Source organism: Eleginops maclovinus, chromosome 11, assembly GCF_036324505.1.
Source record: "Eleginops maclovinus isolate JMC-PN-2008 ecotype Puerto Natales chromosome 11, JC_Emac_rtc_rv5, whole genome shotgun sequence".
Lineage (NCBI taxonomy): Eukaryota > Metazoa > Chordata > Actinopteri > Perciformes > Eleginopidae > Eleginops > Eleginops maclovinus.
This window is the reverse complement of record NC_086359.1, coordinates 16,443,581-16,459,361: the sequence shown is the minus strand read 5'-3', so window position 1 is coordinate 16,459,361 and position 15,781 is coordinate 16,443,581. Positions and strand designations below refer to the sequence as shown.

Sequence of the window (15,781 nt, the reverse complement as noted above, 5' to 3'; positions counted from 1 at the left end):
TTGAATCTGCAAACTGCCTCGCAAAAATGTTTATTGCTCTAGCATCATCACAGTTCTTAAGTACACATTTGCTCTGTTCTCTAACTTGAAGTGCTTCTCTCCCCCTGCCGACTCTCTCATGTCTCCACCACCCATCCATCCATCTGTCTGTGGGTCCATCTGTCCATCGGGCTGCATGCAGACTTGGAGATGGAGAGTGTAATACAGGACAATGCATGGGTGGCCGACCCGCTAAACCACTACAGCCTAAGTTCAGGTAGACAAAAAAATCCTTTGGTGTGCCCCCCTCCCCAACCAAAAAATAACTCCAGAACCTGAAGGATGTGTTTGCGCTGTTTCCACTCTAACATGTATTTGGGAAAATTGGTAAAAGGCTTCACTTTTCACACAGGAGAACTTTGTATACTTGTCAGTGTGACTTAACAAGAGAGGGACCTTTCACACTTTGCCCCGTCCCTGACCTTTAACACATTATTTGACACTCTGTTGGTGGACCAATAACGTCTGAGCATGCATGCCTGTGACTGTGCTGTGAAAATACCTGTTTTTTTCTAGTATGTGTGTTGATATGAATTTTCCTTCCTTAAATTACAAAAAATCCCTACAAGAAAAGGTGTGTCTAATGAAAGAAGTGCTTTTTTTCCTGTTTTTGGCCTGAAATTCATGCCAATTCCTTATTCATGAAATGATTTTCATACAATGCATTATTTGTTTCAGGTTTTCTCAGCTTTAATATTTTCCATGGCATCTGTCTGTAGGAGGCAAGACAAGTTTATTTATACAAGCACCTTTCAACTCAAGGCGTTACAAAAAATGAGGAGCATAAAGAACATTAAGATATAGTGCAGCATTTAAAACAGTCTTTAAAACCGAAGAGAATCAAATAAAACAAGCTAATATAGAATAATACAGGTTTAAAATACATGAATTAAAGTTACAGTGCAGTGTAAAAGATGAATAGTTATTTGATTTAATCGAAATAGGCAAAATGAAAAGTGTTCGGTGTCGTTTTAAAAGAGCTGAGAGTTGCTGCAGACCTGCAGGTTTCTGGGAGTTTGTTCCAGATCTATGGAGCATAAATACTGAACGCTGCTTCTCCAAGACTATACAAAGGTTTCAGGATTAGATGCAGTGGTGTAAAAATGAAACCCCACTTATCAAATGTTGCCCTACAAAGAGAACAATTGTATCTCTCCAGCCCGCTGTTTTTTTTTCCTTTCTGTTTCACCCCTAAAGGTGTATGCAAATGAGTTCAGGGGTGAGCCAGGTTACTACAGCGTTTCTCAAAGCCGCTGAATGTTGGCCGTGTGTGCACGGGGGCCGACTGTGTTTGTGTGTGTGTCTGTTTGGTGGCGACTGAAAGGCCGCACGGCTCCCCCGCCGTGGTGCTAGGTCTCGACCAGCCTTGATTTATTTAATCCTTTTACAATGAGGGGGCCTGTAAATCCATCCATTGAGCGTTAAGCTTTGTCCTGCAACAGTAAGAATCTCTGTCTCCCTCTCCATGGTGACTGAAAGAGCACATTCCTGCAGGGAGCCGCATGGCTTTGGAAAAATCTGTTTGCTCTGCCCTCGATCCACTCCGCTCACCACTAACCTTTGCTGTTTTTAGGCGAAACTATGGAAATTGTTAACATGCTGCACCGCTCCAATTAAAATGGAGACTATAGAAGCTGGGAGTCATTCACTCCATGTGCGTGTTGCAGTCAGAGGTGGGAGGTAACTAAGTACATTTACTCAAGTACTGTACAGAATTTCCATTTTATGCTACTTTGTTCTTCTACCCCACTACAATTCAGAGGTAAATTGTGTACTTTTGCTCCATTACATTTATTTTTGATCTTTAGTAACAGATTTGTATTAATGATGTGAAATATAAACTCTCAAATCAGACTTTAGTTACTCCTGGAGTAAATTCACAAGCTACCCTGCAGTATACAATGTCATTAAACTAGCTGCACCTTTACCAGCTTTGATAACACTTTAATGAATAATTATAATTAAAACATCAGATATATTATTCTGAGATGGACCAATCTGCAGAATGAGTGCTTTTACTTTTGGTATTTTAAGTATACTTAGATGGTAATACTTTTACTTGAGTAATATTTTGAATGCAGGACTTTTACTTGTAAATGAGTATTCCTACACTCTGGTACTTCCACTTTTACTCAAGTACAAGATCTAAATACTTCTTCTACCTCTGGTTGCAGTGGAATCTGAGAAGTCTCTTCCCAGACTATTCTGTTGACATCAATATGAAAATAAAGAGTTGTTGGCTTTTGATAAAATGGACAGTCGGCCTTCTTTCCTCTCCATTGTGCTGCAATAGTCACTGATCCAGATGTCGAGTCCGCTCTGCCCTCCCTCTCACTGAAGGCCTTGGTCATGCCTGGGGACCAGTGATTTGTGCAGCTGTGAGCATACATGAGCCAAGACAGCTGGCGATGTGAAGGGGAGAGGAGGGGGAAATGGAGAGAGAATGTGCGGGACAGGGTAATATTTGTCCTCCTGTTCCCGAGGATCTCGGATCATTTCCTGGTGCTTAAGCTCCGGACCGTGAAACTAGCCAAGGCCTCCTGTAACCTGTTGCTCTGTAGATTCAATAAGACACTGTTGTTGTAAGCCGCACCTTTGTGTGGGGAAGCGAACAACTGTGAAGAACTGAATGTGTACACATCATTCTAACACCTTTGCTTCCTTATTTCAAAATGTTTTCTAATTCATGTCCATAGCTGCTTTACAACTGTATTGCATCATTATAGAAAATCTGTAGCCTAATTCATTACTCATTACTGAAACAAATGATTAAGTATTGTCCGTTTGCAAAGCTACAAAGCTTACAGACATTTTTACAATCGGTAGGAATTCTGATTTACAACTAGTTTCAGACAGAATGGCGCACTGCTCCTGTGACTTGGACTTGGCTGGCAGCTACTAAAACCACTTCCTCCTTCTTTCCACGTTCCAGTGATAAACAGATTATATTCACATCCATGCAAAACAGCAGCTTAATGATACTTAATCTAACAGAAGGCTCTCACGCTGTTTTATGGTGTATGACATCAGGGCAGTAGCTACTTCCTGTATGGTTGAATTGTGTCTTATGGGACATCCCTATTAGTCCTCTGTACTAAAGGCATACACTGCTCCACTGTCTCTGACACCAAGCTTCAGTCTATACAAAGTGGACGAACTAGAGGGGACAACTTGCTTATTGAACCGTGAGCTGTGTATTACAGCTCCTGTATATATTAGTAGGTCAGAAGTTACCTCTCCACCCTGTTTCTGCTCTGTCAGTGATAGTGGAGGACACATACAGACACTTTCCCCAGTGTGTGGATTGATTACTGAATGATTGTTGGGTGAAAAAAATATATTTTAGAATACATTACATTACATGTTACTTGTAAGGCGCTTGTATCCAAAGCGACTTACATACACTTAATACCATGGACAATCCCCACAGGAGCAGTTTTGGGTATAGTGTCTTGCCCCGGGATACAACGACATGCTGACTGAAGTCGGGATTGGACTTGTGCTCCCCTGAGCCACAGCCTCACAGAGTACAAAAAGATTTAGAAAGATTTAAAGATTTATTCAGTTTCTTCACTCAAGTTAAGAGAAAACTAAGTAAAATAAAAATACTCCATTAATTGCAGAAATACCATCAAAAATAAAGTTGCTTGTTAAAATAAAAGATTTAGGTTATGGCATTATAAGATATCGCGTAACTTTTTTGCATGCGAGTATGTAACTCTGCTAAGGGAACTAATAACATTTTCAAAAGTGTACATTTCAGATATAGAGGAAATGTGTTGTTAGATATGGACACTCAGCTCTATAAAAGATGGCTTTTGGCTTAAGAATTTGGCTTCATAAAAATAGAGTTAAGTTTAAAAACCAGAACTGCAAGCGTACTTGTCGCCTCAAAGTTGAACATTTATTGATTTTTACAGTGAGTTATATATCGTAAACAAAAGAATTACATACATTTTGTATACACTTTCAAATATCATGCAACCCTGGTTCAGTCCTGTGGTTACCCATCCTAAGGGGTAGAGGGAAGTCTGTTTTATCTCGAGATCATTCATGTGGTAGGAGAAAGCGAGAAAGGAATTCAGGATACACAACTTTGTATTAATGATTTAAAATGTTGGACTGATACTTTGCTTTTTGTGAGAGATTGTAAACTATCAGAACCTACGTGCAAAGAGAAATTTGAGGATCACTAATAGGAAATATCAGTCTTTGTGTAACATTTTAAGGTGATCACATGCAGTGGAAAAGTCTGACTCCTGTCTTGTGATTCTGGACCAACAACAAATTAGTTTGACTTTATTTAGACTTGTGTGCTTAGGGATTCTAGTTAAGGAATTAACAAGATAATGCTTTCAGGGGCCCCTCAGAGGGAGAGCTTATTTAGATTCAAGTAAAGGCCATCCTGTGTGTTGTTATGGCAGAGTATGAGAGCTTTCTGCGTGTTTGTATCGTGTGTTCAGTGTAAGGGGATATTTCCCACTGTGTAGGTGTAATACAGGCTTGCCTCCAGTGCTGCCTTCAAATGCTGTCGGGAATATAAGAATCAAGCACATGTGAAAGTCGGCAATGTTAATGTGACTAATTTGCTTAACGGAAGAAAAGAAAATATATATATATATATATATATATATATATATATATATATATATATATATATATATATATATATGTAAGCAACTGATTACCAATAGGGAACACATCAGTAACATTCACCACCACAGTACATTGTGTACTATGTGGTGGAAAGTAATTAAGGACAATTACTCAAGTGCTATACTTATGTACTATGTTGAGGTAGGTGCCCTGTACTTGCTCTGCTACTTTTCACTTCTACTCCACTTAATGTGAGTCATATATCATTTTTACTCGTCTACATTTATAACATTACTTGTTCATTTGTAAGATCATAGGCTATTGTTAATACAAAATAATCAAATCATGAAGTATGATGTACTATTATGGATTAGAGTATCTAGAAGTATAAGAAGCTAGCTCATGAATGCATCACTAATTGTGTTACTTTAAAACTCCAACACCAAGTGGCTCCAAGCTGTTATTTCCTAACATGGCAACAACGCTTAGCAAAAACAAACATTTGAACTCCATGATTATTTTCATGGAAGTGGAGATTTTTTTTTACTCAGCTCTTGATAGACTGCGTTACCAGAGTATACTTTTTCCGGGGGGCCCTGAAGGCAGCATGCTGATGTGGTTGATCGGAGCGAGTTGTGTGGATGAGCTGACGGAGCAGAGGAACAGTCTACGCCTCTCCTCTCCTCTCCTCTCTGTCCACACTTTACCGCTATTCTGTTTCTGTCTCTGCCCAAAGCACCTCTCCGTGTTTGGGATAGCTATCCGCTTTCTTTCGCTTAGCTGTACGGTTAGAACAAAACTACGTGTTTGTACTTTGGACCTATTTTGAAACCTTGTCATAAAGCCTCAAAGAAAGTCTAGTGTTATGGAATCAAGGTAAGAAATCATTTTCAAAGTGTGTTATAACTATATCTTTAGTGAATTGATATCATTTTACATTTAACAGTGACATTAGCCTTCTGCTACCAGTATCGTGTTTAGTGGGACTAAATGATGCCAACAGACTGCAGAATGATGAAAGGAGCGTCATAGGACAAAAAGAAGTGTGGAAAATATATCTCCTTCCTCTTATGACTCCACCCTTTTCTTCAAAGGAGATTTAACTTACGGAAAAATTACTTGTATGTTAATATTTACCTCTTTCCTCAATTATTAACAATTTACCGCTAGATTGTAGGGTGTTAAGGGGGTTTAGATGCTGGTTAGTCAAACCTGCTCTGCAGTGAATGGCAATCGTTTTTCGATGAAATCAAACTGAAGTAATTAAAAAAGTGAATTTTATTATTGATCATTGAATATTTTTAAAGGGAACATGGACTTTGAGGAAGTCGCACATTTGTATAAAGGTGCACTGCTGGAAATTGGTAGTGGAAAAATAAGTATTCAGTTCAAGTCAAAGTAGTAAAACCACACTGTAAAAATACTCAGATTATAAAGTGCTTAATTGAAAAGGTTACAATAAAGTCAGAAATTATAATAAGGAAAAGTGCACTCAAATTAAAGGAAAAAAATACCTAAAACTTTCTTGGTGAATTCAGAGTAGGCTTTTCTTGTATAAACTGTTCACTATTGTTCGCTATTTAATGAAACCTCTTGTTTTTTTGATATGCAACATTATTGAAGTGTATAGCAACTATTAAATAACCTTGATAATTAGATAAAGTAAAGTAAAAATACAACATTTCCCTATAAATTGTAGTGGAGTAACAGAGTGACTGTAAAGATATAATACTTGATGAAATGTACTTCCACCACTGAACAATTGCTCCTGGTGGTGATATTGTTGATCTTTCCTGACACTTGTGTAGGATTTATCTCTTCTGATGTGGTATACAGTTTGGAATTTATTAGTATTATTGGGTAAGTTCCCCAAAGGGCCCAGTGACATCACCCCTCTGTCCTCCCCTGCTGAATTGGTGTTCAGTGTTGCATTTAAGATCCAACAATAAGGCTTTTGGCTCCTGATCACCACACACTGCAGCTCCCATGTCAAAACAGAGGCTGCTGTCACTCATGGCTTCCTTTTGACAGGCACACACTGCTCTGCTGTTTACTCTCCAAACCATCTAGAAACAACAGCAGGGTGTTACTGGGTGCCAACACAGTGTCTACCAGTGAGCTGTTTTTCAGTTTGATAAGTAATGCAAACATTATCTCTGTAGTAGCCACTGCTCAATGGACAGATGTCTTTTTTTCTATGGCTGCTCTCACAAAGCATGGCTGGTTGACTTTTTAAAATTGGCGGTAAAAGATAATATACTCTGGGATTTGAAATCACAATATTTACTTCGTGGTTGTCCAATTCCTCTATTTTTTTGCATTGCTGTTTTCTAGAGAGACCTTACTTTATTAAGTCGGACCCACCACAGTAAAACACAGATGTCGGTCCATTTAGAAGAGCATTTGGCGCATCAACATATCACATTCCAGCCAAAACCCTAATTTCCACAGCAAGTAGATTTCTGAGAAGGATGATGTAATTATATCCAACCCTTTCACATACCAGTTTACAAAGTGACGAGGAGGGCAGTTTGAATTCCTGCTGCCTACATGGGCTTGGGTGTCTGTTGAGTCCCGTGGGGAGATGTGGGGGTGGGGGGGGGGGGGGGGCTGAAACCCCAAGGAGCTGTGGTTACACCTGCTGCTGGTTGTGTATTCAGGGAACACTGACACACACAGTAGGTGTATCAAATATAATATAATAATATAATTGGGCTAGAGTCCAATGCTCGGCTCTATAATGCCACTGCTCTACTTAAGGAAACAGTGCTATAAGGTTGGGGTTTTCCTCAAGTTAGCCTCCTCTGGAAAGCTCCTTGCTAACTTTTTGGAATGAGGCAGTGGGTTTTAGAGTAAGAGAGAGGAGACGGGGGATGATGTTTGCCGTTGCACAGTAATTGTTGATGCTGTAATGCTTGGCCTCCTCTCCTGACTCGTCACATCCAGCCTCTCACTGAGCTCTCCTGGGGAACGCCTCATCAGAGTCTCCCTGTCAATCAGTCTTCCACACGCATTATAACCATCCTTCACTGTGTTAAGCATAACTTTGAGCACGATCTTATCTGTGCAAATGCGGAGCATTACTTGCTCTCTTTTCCACAGCTGTGGGAACATTAACTATCTTTTAACGGCATAAAAGTTTTTGTCATCATATGTCCGCATCTAGAGTTTTCAGAGAAACAAGCTGAGCACCTAGCCCCTCTGGCCTGTGTCCTATGAAAACACTGTTTTTTAATTTGAAACTGCTGTACTTAATCCATTTTAATAAAAACAGGGACAGAATGTTTCCGAGAGGAGGACACTTCTACAGATAATTTGGCTCCCAGTAAAAACGTCCTAAAGGCCGGATCTTGAGTTATCAAAGAGACAAGCAGAGCATTTGTAAGTCTGCTGTGTTTTTCTAGCTTTACTCACTGGGACATTTTGTTTGGGAGAGAAGGTGGTTATAATATGCAACCCTAAGCAGTAGAAGCTGACTGCAATGACAAACTCCCATAGGGCGCTATGCCGTCTTTTGTTTTTGGATTGGAATTGCAATGAGAGCCTCCTTAGTGGCAGAAGGTGACATGTTGTAAAATTAATATCAAATTACTTTGAATATTTTTACATCGACCCACCCTAATGTGTAAATAATACTGGGAAATATGTCACAGAACGTCTTTTTGTCTCTGGAGGAACTTAGTCAAGTCTGAAAAATAACCCTGATGAAGTCACAGATAGTGATGTCAGTAGTTTGACAAATTCAAAATTGAAATCCTGCTTTCAGAGCTGGAGGTGTGGAGTTTGAAAGACGTAGGTGTAATCGAGGCAGGATATGTGTATTGAATGACACTATCCAGTTGCATCATGGGAAATGAATAATACTTTTTTTTAGGAGTTTTGACCTATTCTAGGGAATCTGAAGTCTGAGTGGCTCAGCCTCTGCTGCACAGATTATGTATTCCTGCTGATGAAGTGTAATACTAAATCAGTGGAAAACCCCTTCAAGCTGCTCCAAGCTATAAATCTTGAAATTAATGCGACAGAAAAGTTAAGGTTTATAGGTTCCAAAAGCCTTCCATTGAATGCCTTTCCCCCAGCTGTGAGTGTGTCAGCTTCAGTGCCGAGCATGCCTCCCTCACACTGCGTGAGTGACAGTCAGCAGATGGGAGTCTCTGTCCTTCCTCTGGAGAGTCATACTTGTCACTCCTCTTCCCCGCATCCTTCAGTCAATCCGCTTCCCTTATTAAAAGTGACGTGTCAGTGTTAGCCAGACCCTTCCCCCTGAAGGCCATTTCTGATGCCTCAACAATGAGTAAGCAAAGCTGCCTCAGCGTTTTTTACTGTGGTACAGGAGTGCAGAAGGAATTTCTCCCTGAGGGGTGAACTGTAGCTCCACCTTTCCCTGAAATGGAACTATGTGTGGATGCACGTGCAGACGCCAGCTGTTGATTCAGAGTAGACTGTGCTGCTTTCTTTGCTTTGCTTGCCTCATTACAGGAAACATGCCTGCCATCCACGCTTCCGATGGTTTCAAAAGCCCTGTGTTTGACAGTGAATTGGTGTTAGTCTGCACAGTGTCCAATTTTTCTACCTAGTCATTCATTCCTTGATGTTTAAAGAGGCCCCAATATGCTTTTTGGGGTCTTTTCTTTAGGGTGTTTTATAGGTTTTGGTGCATGTGGAAAGGGAGTTTCTATCCCTGGGCTCTGGTTTCAGACAGAGGGTGAAAAGAGGTGTTGCAGCACAGGTAGTATGAGAAAAATAAAGAGCCTTTGGAACTTTAAAGCATGGAAACATGTCACAGTAGAGGTGGATGAGCAAATATGACCTCCTCAAAACACAATTGCACCAAAAAACATTTTAATTCTGTAACTATATTCAAAAACCCAATCAATCCACACATTCTTCTCCTTTATCCAGGTTCCATGAACATTACCCACAGTGCGAAAGTAATCTCAGGAAATAGTTGCGTGCCAACAGAATTTTATCTGTTTGCATATGCTTGCTACTGTTCTGCAATGACAAACTTTTAAATGTATTCAGCTCGTATCCCATTTCCAACAGCTCATTAATTTCACTTTAGTCTGTATGTTTTTCTCTGTAAATGCACTTGATTGACTGTTAATTAAGTCTGCTCCACGCAGTTAACTCCATAGCGTACGTTTAGCAGGCAAAAGAGGCAGCCTCATTCATTTTTATCTAATGGTCTCTGGGCATGAGAGCCCAGTGGAACACAGCGGCTGTTTCTAAATAATAATATTCATAACAGCTGCGATGCTGCTCCAAGTCTCTATAAACGAATCTCGTCATCATGCTGTGAGCTAAGATACTGTTTTGACTCTGTTATTGTGATGTTGTTATGTTCCAAAACACGCAATTCAGACTTAGCATTCTTGAACTAAGCTCGCTTTGTTTCTGGAGATGGAATTTGGTAAACACCGGCCTGCTTTCTGTTGTAATGCAATCCGTTAAAGGAATGTAACCTGGAATATCAATAAAAAAAAACTGATGCAACAGCAGATTTTCCACTTGAGCCCAGAGCACCAGGAGATCTTTTTAAAAGATTGAGCAAAGTTCCAGATGTTGTGGCAGAAAGAACACAATGATCATACTGTAGGTGGGATAGCTATGGATGTTCTTCAAATTGTCCTTCTCAGTTATTAACTTTCACCTACTTTTCCCGGTTGTTGTTTAATTTCTTGAGGTCACGTGTGAGGTCAAATGTTTTAGAGCGTGGAGCACATTGTTTTGTTGAGAAAGGATAGATTTTGACATCGTGTGTACCACAATGTAGGTTTTTAAGTGACAGGAAGGGCAAAGCGAGAGAAGAGAGTGGATTTGGAGATATGTTTTATTCTTTGAAGTGTGTTAGGTGTCAGTCAATAGTTTAAAATGTAGCAACGGTAAGAAAGTGATGTATAAAAGTTAAAGAATTGACCTGGGAAGGATACTCTAAATATCAGGAAAAGTAGAATACACAGTATGATAATAGCATTGATTGTTTGTTAGCAGTTAGCTCTTAAGATCAATGTTCCCAGAGAGTCGTGCATGTTTGATGCCCTGATACACGTCTTTGATCAGTGGAAAACTGTTAAACTGAAACCAATAGTCGGTCAAACTGAACCGAATTCTCCATTGAAGGAAAATAAATGTGAAGTCCTTTTTATTCCAATTTGGAAAAACACTCTTCAGTTTTATACATTCAATACAAAGCCTTTCCACATCTCTCTACAGCAGATCAAACAACTGGTGTGCAGTTTAAGAAGCTTACATCCCTTTTTCCCAGACATAGTATCTGATAAATGCGGTCTGGGTTTTTTAGAAGGTCTGCTCCTTTTGGGAGCAGAGGGTACTGGTGTTGGATGTGAAGGATTCCTTTGTAGTTGCCTGGGAGGTGGTATTTAGGAACGAAACCCTGGCTTCATGGAAACTACACATGCATAAAGGAAGGGTTTGCATTAGAATGAAGGTGAAATACACAATGGGACAAGCCTGAGCGGCCTGTATGGGGTTTCATTCTAGTCCGTAGATTTTGTGTGAAAGCTGAGCCTGTGTCAAACCTACAGGCACCAGTAAACCGTTGTACAAGAGATCTAACATGTGTCCTTCCTTCCTTCCTTTCCTCGCTCCTCAGTGTCTAAGAAGCACGGGAAGCTGATCACCTTCTTACGCACCTTCATGAAGTCCAGGCCGACCAAGCAGAAGCTGAAGCAGAGAGGCATCCTCCGGGAGAGGGTGTTCGGCTGCGACCTGGGCGAACACCTCCTCAACTCAGGACATGATGGTGAGACACATTAACGCACGCCTGAGAGTTTCCTCGGTCCTTTCAGGCTTTTATTCTTAACAGACTCTTAGTGTATTCTGACTGGCGAGGGTCTTATTACCTGGAGCCTGTTTTACAGCAGGAAGTGCAGGCCATTATTTGCAACAGGCTTCCATTAGAGACAGGCTTTGATTTCTGTCCCCTGGTTCTTAGAGTGGTGGAGATTACATTTTCTGTGGAATTAACCAGAAGTTAGTATCGCAACGGCGCCTTTAAAAAAAAGCAATGGGATTTTTCCATTGCTATTCCAGAAAGAAGAACACACGTTTTGTTCAGTAGGATAATCTCCACGTATTGACATATTTTAGGTGGTAGAACAAAACATGAACATCTCCAAAGCTTGTATTTACCACAGACCTTATTTCCAGCATCTAACCAGATCACATTAAAAAAACATTGACTTTGAGACAAGGCAACCCGAAGTAGTAAAATGCTAACTGATTTCAAGGTTTTAGGACTCCTTCCTGCACTACTCCATCCAAACTGAACAACTGCTCCTTGTGTACCTGTGGTATTTATTAGTTCATTATTGAGTCCATCTCACAGCACTCATTTCAGTATGATTTCTGTCATACTCACTGTGGTACTATTTAATAACAAATAAATGTAGTTTCAGATTAAAAAAATAGGTCCAAACTAATTTCAATATTATTATTTAGAACATATTTGACACCATACAAAAATACCCCTCCATACTTCCTGTCTACCCGTCACTACACTCTCTAGCCTGACAGTCTGTCCCCAGGGCACCGTGTTACACGAACATCAGGGGAAGCACAAGAGATGTGTTGTACCCGCCAGGTTAGCATTTTAACATTATTTTAAAAAGTATATAGGTGGGGCAGTTAGCTAAGCTCTGTCCTAAGGCTCACTTGATAACAAGTTAAATCTTGTATGTTTAAAAACATACAAAATATCCTGTGTAAAACCGGGAAGTTGTGGTGTTTAAAGCCCCAGAAAACATTAGTTATTAGTTGACCTGTCAATTATGTGAATCGGTATTGATTTTGGAGTTATTTGGAAGTGCGAGAGACAATAGTTGGTTGGTCTAGATAAGATTAAAACATATTGTCCAAGAGGGAGATTTGTTTTCACAGCCAGTAGAAAACAAACATAAACGATACATAAAATCTTCATAGTTTGTTTTTGCTACCTCTAGTATCCTAACAGTGTAAGTAATGCAGTTTGTGCAGGGCTGCAGAAGAGAGAAGGTCCTGTGACAGAGACCAGGTGTTGAGGGAGGGATCAGTGTAATGAGAGCTAAACAGCATTACATACTGAGGTAGCAGCAGAGAAAGCCCAAGACAGATGAGCATTATGATCCATTTGGCTCAAATGATGGACTTATTACCATAATGTTGAACATATATGACTGCCAGAGCTCAATGTTCATCATATTCAGTTGTAAGAAACGATATAATCCCGAACACCTGCTGCATCCTCCATTTCAAATAATAAGTATCTAATGGTTTTCAGATTACGGTCATTGTGAGCCTCCTCAGAAACACACCGCACTGTGTGTTAGAGCAGCTCTGCCAGCCTGCTCTACCTGTACGTTAGATAATAGCTGGGCTTAGGTCCATAGCTACATGTACCTGCTGTAGCTACATCGATTTTCTGATCCCTCAGCAGCACGCCGTCTGTGGGGTGAGCTGATGGGATGGTGTCAATGACGGAGGTGGAGGATAATGGTTTCCTGATTACACTGTGACATCAGCTCCAAACTCTGTAATGATGCTTCTCTGCTGCTGAAGCGCAACCAGTGACTTCATTTCAGTTCAGGTTGAGACCAAATTAAAAAGCCATTTATTCTTGTTAATGGATCAAATTACGTGACATGAATAGTTCTCACCGTAGCAGGATATTGCATCACGATGATCACACGGGTGGAGCATTTCCTCCTTGACCTCTGTACATCCTGCCTTACCTTGACATGGAGAGATAAGCCACTCCGTCACACTTTGCTGGGTCAAATGTTGGAGGTGTTACAATTGCTTCAGGGACTTTAAGGAATGAAAGAGGACTTTGATCTTTTGGAACAAGAGAAATACCATTTGCGGTTATCCACAAGTAGAGCGCCGAGTCTGCTCCTGTATAGACGGGTGGTAGGTGTAGACAAGTACTACTTTGCTTTTCTATCATTCCTAGGCAAAATAGTTGCATCACCGGTTGGTTGGATGTTGAATAAATAAATATAGTCATAAACAAAACTTATAATCCATAAAACTTAAATGTTTCAGGGAAATGTTGTCCAGTTTAAAGAACACAAAACGGAGAGTTGAAGCCATAATTCTATACACTATGAAATAACAGTTGCTTATTCTAATCCAACTTTCGGAGGGGAATGCTAACAAAGAACAGTCAAGGCCGAAGACAAAGGGATCTTCCATGGCGGGGTACCAGCTAGCATTTCTCTTGCTAGCTTGGAACTACAACAGTCCACTTTGACAATATCGTGTCTTATTAAGAATATTATTAAAGGGGCCCTATTATTCTTGTATGGATTTCCCCTTGCGCTTCTAGTGGCTAGGGCTCCCAACACATTATACGTGATATGCTAAGGGACAGGGCATCTCTAAGTAGCTGACTAATCACAACAAAGCTAGTCAATCAGAGCAGTCTGGGCTCTGGTTTCAGACAGCGGGTGAAAAGAGGTGCTGCAGCACAGGCAGTATGGGAGAAATAGAGACCTTTTTGAACATTAAAGCATGAACCATGTCACATTAGAGGCACAAAATACAAATGTGAACCTGAAAATTAGCATAATAAGGCCTATTTAAAAGGAATAACTACCTTTATTCTGTCAAATAATTCACCCAAACCTCTCTTCTTCCACTTTCAGTGTAAATGTGACTCTGCCACTGCACTTAAGTCAGTTTGAGCTTTAAAACTAAAACTTAAGGGAACAAAATCTTCACTTAAATCAATTGGATGCTGTTGTTTGAATTTAAGAGAATTCACTCCTGTTCTGACTCCACATTCAAACACATGTTGTGTATCTTTGCGATAAGAGAGCCTCTTCCTACGTAAAGAGCTTGGAGAGGACTTATCCACCCTCGCTCTCTCTTCTCTGCTGCAGAATGAAATTTCCTTCAGTTCTGGCCTTGTTTGCTCTCTCGCTATGTGTGGAATTTGTCTGAACAGCTGCTTCAGAGCCTGTCCCACTCTGCCATTTCTAAATGCTGTGTGAGCCTCCTTACACACATAAACATCATCCTTATCTACCATATACACAAACACACTCACAAAGATAAATAGCATGTCTGTATGATTCAGGGTTGCTGAAGGAGAATCAAGAAGCTCTGTTTCTCTGAGGTTTTTCTTTATGGTCTCTTCACACAATCACTGGCATTGTGCTTTAAAGACTCTGATGTGCTCCCTCATTCCCAGACATGTTTTTCTGACTATTTACTCCAAAAACATCAAATAAAGACATAAAACATTTGTAAAGCTCTCAGGATATTGGTTCAAATGTTTCTCCTCCAGCTCCAAAAGTCCTTTTTTGCTCAGATAGCACTATAAATCTAGTTATTCACACTCAGAAATCTTCCAGCGCCTGCAGCCTCCTGTCCAGAAAGCCTGTGAGCTGCAGCTTGACCTCGCTTGTACTCGCTCTTCAGAAGAAGAGTTATCACATTCTTGACCGTGAATCTATGGGTGAAAAACTGGACAAATATTGGCTTGTGTGTGGAGTGTTGATGTGATGTTTCTCTATTCACAGTGCCCCAGGTCCTCAAGAGCTGCACCGAGTTTATCGAGAAGCACGGTGTGACAGATGGCATCTACCGCCTCTCTGGAATCGCCTCAAATATCCAGAAGTTACGGTAGGAGACACACTGCCTATTTATTACAACATGTGAGTCAAATGTCAAATCAGAATCTCTCCTAATAAACAAACTAGTTCACTTACATGTTGTTTATGCAGAAATGTCCTTAAAGGAAGAGCTTACAAACCGTACCCTACCATAGCCCTCATCTATGAGCTGACAACATCTGAATTCCATCTTAGGGTTATTGCATCTGTAAAAGAAAAACATATGATGGTGCAGTTTATTAGTGTTACACATCAGCAGATCAGAACTTGTGTAATCGGAGCTCTGACAGCAGATGCAGTTATTTTAAGGCCATTTGTAAGTTGGGGACATTAAAGAAGTGATTTTTGTCAGTGTCAGGTTGTCTGCTTCACAATGCGCTCGTGCTGCTGCTTCTTGGGCTTCACAGCATCAAATTAAAATAATAATTTAGGTCCCTCAAATTCAACAATGTAACAAAAGCTTAGCCGTGAAAACCAACTCATTAAGACTTCGACAAGCTACTAGTCTTTGTTTAAGTTAAAGTCTT

The 15,781-nt window shown here is 40.3% G+C and overlaps 1 protein-coding gene across 5 annotated transcripts in view; it reads left to right on the top strand.

Moving 5' to 3' along the window:
* arhgap32b (Rho GTPase activating protein 32b) overlaps positions 1–15,781 on the top strand; it is an 84,114-nt gene that overhangs the window by 57,720 nt on the left and 10,613 nt on the right. For 4 of the 5 annotated variants that reach the window (XM_063895114.1, XM_063895113.1, XM_063895115.1 and 1 more), the window contains 3 exons: positions 182–256; positions 11,252–11,401; positions 15,162–15,264. In XM_063895114.1, coding sequence (XP_063751184.1) covers positions 182–256; positions 11,252–11,401; positions 15,162–15,264 — 328 coding nt within the window. Of the gene's footprint in view, positions 1–181; positions 257–5,274; positions 5,512–11,251; positions 11,402–15,161; positions 15,265–15,781 lie in introns of those variants that run through there. The other variant, XM_063895118.1, reaches the window with a different exon arrangement.